The sequence below is a fragment of the Pteropus vampyrus genome, unplaced genomic scaffold (assembly GCF_000151845.1).
Source record: "Pteropus vampyrus isolate Shadow unplaced genomic scaffold, Pvam_2.0 Scaffold48, whole genome shotgun sequence".
In the NCBI taxonomy this organism is placed as follows: domain Eukaryota; kingdom Metazoa; phylum Chordata; class Mammalia; order Chiroptera; family Pteropodidae; genus Pteropus; species Pteropus vampyrus.
Genome location: NW_011888829.1, coordinates 279992 through 282653, shown reverse-complemented (window position 1 = coordinate 282653; position 2662 = coordinate 279992). Strand labels below are relative to the sequence as shown.

The following is a 2662-nucleotide window of genomic DNA, read 5'->3' as shown; positions in this document are numbered from 1 at the left end:
TCATTTAGTTTTAACAATTATCAACTGATGGCCAATAGTACTTCATCTATTTCCCAGCCACTTTTCTTCCACTTGGATTATTTCGAAGTGACTTTCAGACATTATGTTATTTCATCCATTATGTTAAATACTTCAGTAAGTATCTCTGAAAGATATGAATTCCATTTTAAAACATAACTATAGTGCTGTCGTCACATTTAATGCTAAGAAATTATTATTAAAATATTTTTACCAGATATCACAATATTCAAATTTCCTTGATTGCTTCATAAATACAAGTGCAAACATTATATTCCATTGTTCACATGTATCTTAAGTCTCTTTTTTTTTTAACAAATTAATTTTTAACAGTTCTGGAGACTAGATGTCTGAGAACTTAGGTCCATTTTCATCAGCAGATTTTCTTTTTATCTTTCTTTATTCCTTTGCTCCAGAGTTCATGTCTTAACCATTATACCATGTTAATAAATTCTAATTTGTTGTAAATAATAATTACAATGCATATTTTCTTACTGGTTTCTTTGAAAGTGTACTGACCTTGAAAACCAACGTTGGTCTCTTTCTACCCTCATTATGGGACCTTGGACAAAGTTCTTCTTTCTGACCATTCTGCTTTCATGATTCTTGAGTGTCTTGAAATTTCCTGCATGCCCTGCTCTTCCTTTGGCTGTGTCTCCAGAGACATCTACCTATTCAAAAAATTTTTCCAAACCTCTCTATGGTATAGAACTACACCTATGATTTCAGTAGTGGAAATCCAAGATTTCTAATAAAATAATTGACATTTCTAAATCTCTGTTGATTATGTATTTATGAAGCATTTAATATTTTCGGATTCCACTATAAACCAAATGCGTGGCCAATCTTTAGGGTATATGAATTGTTATGAATCTAGCCAAGAAGATGCATTTCAGATTATCTTGTCACTACTATATACTGGCATGGGTGATTGAGCAATTACTATAGTTTTATGGCTAATAGTAAGAGTGAATAAATCTTTAGTGACATTTGAATGGAAGGAAATAGAGTTTCATCCATTGATCTGTTTTATAGGCCATATTCCCTTCTAGGGATCCTGTCTCTAACTTAAAAGTAATCGCCAGCAGGTGGCACTCTCGCCTTTACACAGTGATGCGATTCTAATTTCTTCTGAAAAATAACCATTCTGCACCAGAATATTCTGTTTTTAGGAGACTAAAGTCATGAACAAATTTTTAGTCATTGTATAATAACCATTTTTGAATAATTCTAAAGTTCTGGAATATGGATCTTTTGAAGTTATACAGGAAGTTCTACTTGATTCTGTTTCTTTGCTCATCCTAAACCATCTCCATCTGGGACAGCGTTTCCAGAGCGATGTCTGATGTTCTTAGATAAAAATGCCCTCTCTTGATGAGTAAGCATTTTCCAAAGAATAAATATGTAAAAGTCATTCTGCTTTAAAATTAAAAAATAAAATGCCTCTATGTGAGTGTTCAAACTTGCTTAAAAACCTAAATCTGTCTTTGCTAATAAAGCCATATGTTGAACCCTGTCCTTCCTCCATGCCTCCAGCATGCGGAGTGTTCTGCCCTGGTCCTCTCTTGTGTGAGGACGTGCTGCCTGCTTTAATGGTATCTGTCTGAGCATTGTAAACACTGAAATTTGTGACTAGTTCTTCTGTAGAAATTTATTGCTGAATATCCCACCTCTTCTGAATCGTTGACAAACAGCCGAAGTCCATCTTTTAGCTCCATTATGCCTATTGTATGTACCTCTCATGAACATAGCAAGAAGTTGTTTAGTATTTTGAGAATTTGTCTAAAGTCTTTTTAATTAATAGCACTGAAATATGAATGTGTTAGATAGGAATGATTAAATGGGATGGAGAAAGTTCTGAAAATAATGTTTATGCTTTGGCTTCTTTACAGATAACATTATATTTCTGAGTGACCAGACGAAAGAGAAGGCATAGAGTGGGCGATTCTTCTTTGACCAGTGTTTGGTGCCATCTCATTTCCAAATCATGTATAGTCTTTATAGTTTCTACAGACAAGAATTAAAATATTTTATATAAAATGAGTGATAATATTTCTCCTGACTATTGCTCCCCCCGCCCTCCCCTTTTTGTGCCATCAGCCTTGGTAGGTTCTGTCGAACATGGCATTCACTAGTTGCTTATTCTTGTAGGGATGGTGTCTGTGTACAAGTATACAGAATGGTGAACTTTCAGACTCGTCTGTTACGGCAAAGGGGTACGTGTCCTTTGGGAAGACCGCTTGTTTTTTGGCACGTACTTTGGTTATAGTATTGGTTCAGCCACTCAGTATTTATTGAGCATCACTGTATGTCAGGCATTTATCTCATGGTTGTAAACATTGACTTTCTTATCTGTTTCCTCTAAAGACTCCAAGGCAAGGACTGTGTCTTCTCCGTGTACCTGCACCTTAACCAGCGCTTGGCATATAATAGACACTCAGTAAATGTTTACAGATGCATGATCCCAATGGGATATTAAGCTTTGGCCCAGATTGAAGGGGGTTGCCGAGCAGTGGTTGGTATCTAACCTAAACAGCTTCAAGACTAACCTTCCTTCTCCACATCTTTTGTTTTGGGACATTTTCACTAGTAGCATAATTATGAAATAGCATTTACTAGCAGTAAAGACCTAACATATAACGAG

At 35.5% G+C, this 2662-nt stretch overlaps 1 protein-coding gene across 4 annotated transcripts in view; it reads left to right on the top strand.

Moving 5' to 3' along the window:
* Positions 1-2062, top strand: part of SSBP1 (single stranded DNA binding protein 1) — a 9000-nt gene extending 6938 nt beyond the window's left edge. For all 4 annotated transcript variants that reach the window (XM_011359470.2, XM_011359473.2, XM_011359472.2 and 1 more), the window contains exon 7: positions 1911-2062. In XM_011359470.2, the coding sequence (XP_011357772.1) occupies positions 1911-1954 (44 nt within the window). In that variant the 3' untranslated portion in view covers positions 1955-2062. The remainder of the gene's footprint in view (positions 1-1910) is intronic.
* The last annotated feature ends 600 nt before the right edge of the window (positions 2063-2662 follow it).